At 41.0% G+C, this 1987-nt stretch overlaps 1 protein-coding gene across 1 annotated transcript in view; it reads left to right on the forward strand.

Moving 5' to 3' along the window:
• Positions 1–252: 252 nt before the first annotated feature.
• The window catches only part of LOC101857495 (proton-coupled folate transporter), a gene marked incomplete in the record, with an annotated part of 18299 nt that continues 16564 nt past the window's right edge, over positions 253–1987 (forward strand). Inside the window, 2 exon segments of the mRNA XM_005102714.3 lie at positions 253–590; positions 1636–1916. Of these exon segments, the coding sequence (XP_005102771.2) occupies positions 1725–1916 (192 nt within the window).

Below are 1987 nucleotides of genomic sequence, written 5' to 3' on the forward strand. Positions count from 1 at the left end.
TTTCTGTGTTATGTTTGTCTGTCTTACTTCACGCCCTGCACTAATGGCCGTTATTGTGTCGATGTAACTCTCTTCACTCAGATTATTATAGAAACAAGCCACGACACTATTAGGTTAACCCACCTCAGGTTGACATGGAACCAATAATTTCTTATGTCATGCGTTCTTTAACTATCCTCCCCATACACGCCACTTGAATCACAGCCTCCCCCCCCCTTTTTCCCCCCGGCCTCACGATACGAATAACACAACACGTTGTGTGTGTCGCGACAACCGGGAAGTGAATCACCAGAAAAGTTTCCTGTTCTGTACGGGCTTTTTAGCTTGGGCAAGGACAAGTAGTGTCGACAGCAGCCTGCAAATGTTTCCTTTTCACGCATGAAAACGATTCTAATGTATAATAATAGGTTTAGGCAGGGGGTACTTGGGATTTTCCAGAGCTGTTTTTATAGCACCAAACTATGTACATGTAATACTTGCCAGCCAGTTCACGTTTCTGCTTGTGAGTGGAGTAACAGTCATTGTGCGCGGGGCTTGATCGTGATTTGCAGTAAGTTAGCAATTGAAGGTTAACAGTTCTCTTCATGCAGGTGATAATGTATTTTGACATTTTGTTTCTGTATGTTTACGCTATTAATGATAATTGTGATCTTTAATACGACCTTTTTCAGCAGCTTCGACAGCTACAATATTTCGTCATAACAACAGAGACGAAAACTGCTACAGCCCAGAATATAAATAAGAAAAATTAAAATATATCAACAACGACCCTGTGATTGCGACACTGTTTTGAATATAGGTTTCTCTTTTCCTCGGTTTGGACAGCTGGTCTTGACAGCAGTGACATTTACGTCACGACACGGTGGAATCATGTGCTTTTCAGTTCCTGGGAATAATAAAATCATTAGCATCATCTTAAGTCCATTTGTTTGGGTTTTTTCTAAATGGAGAAAAAATACCCATCTATCTAGAGTAGAAGTCGAGGTAGGGTCGCCAGGTGTTAGAGGTAAAATTAGCGAAAAATTGACGGCCAAAGTTTGGTGACTTCCAAACCTTGAGTTATTCTGACAAACGTCATGATAGCACGATGCCTCAGATTGGTGTTTCTGTTTATTTGTCTACGAACAGTAATTTAATATGGGGAATCAAAATGTAGAATTGAGATAGTTGGTGGGTGGGTGGCACTGTTTGGTTCTACTTCTTTTCTTTCCCTCTGTTGTTTTTGTCCGTATGTTTTGCTTTAACCCTTCAATTAATGATCACTATTGAGTCGATGTGCTTTTCTTTCTTTCCTATCAAACATCTATCGTCTTTATCTGTGTACTTTTTCTTTGAATGTTACTCTCAGTAACATCTCTAATCTTCGGCACATATGACCTATTTGTGTTGTATGTGCCGTAAAAATGTTACCAAAACTGAAATCATTTACTCAAACAAACAAAAAAACAAACAAACAAACAAACAAACAAACAAACAAACAAACAAACAAAACCCCAAAATAAACGGGCAAATAAATCAACAAACAACAAACAGACAAAAGTTAATATAAATTATCAAAACAACAAGAAAAGGCGATTAGGGCAAAACGGAGAATAACTTACTGCATAGTTGAAGTCTTCATTTGGTTTCTTCAAGTTTAAGGATTACAGGACACAGCCAGGAGCGACCCCATTGCTCAAGGACTGGACAATATCTCCTGAACTTCGATTAGCGAAACTTCCAGAATGCCTCGCGTACCGGTGGGTGAGGGTCAGCCCCTTCTACAGGCCATCCGGCGGAGCACACGTGCGTCACTCACGGACCCCGATGCCAGACTCCGACTCCGGGCTACTGTGCTGCTACCCTGTGTCATCACAGCTTACTTCATCCTCTACGTCCTGTGTCACTCCGTGCTCAACCCCTACATCTATGACAAGGTCAGCTTAGCTTTTGATCATCATCATCATCATCATCATCATCGTCATCATCACCACCACCACAACCATCA

This window comes from Aplysia californica, unplaced genomic scaffold (genome assembly GCF_000002075.1).
Source record: "Aplysia californica isolate F4 #8 unplaced genomic scaffold, AplCal3.0 scaffold00336, whole genome shotgun sequence".
Classification (NCBI taxonomy): Eukaryota; Metazoa; Mollusca; class Gastropoda; order Aplysiida; family Aplysiidae; genus Aplysia; species Aplysia californica.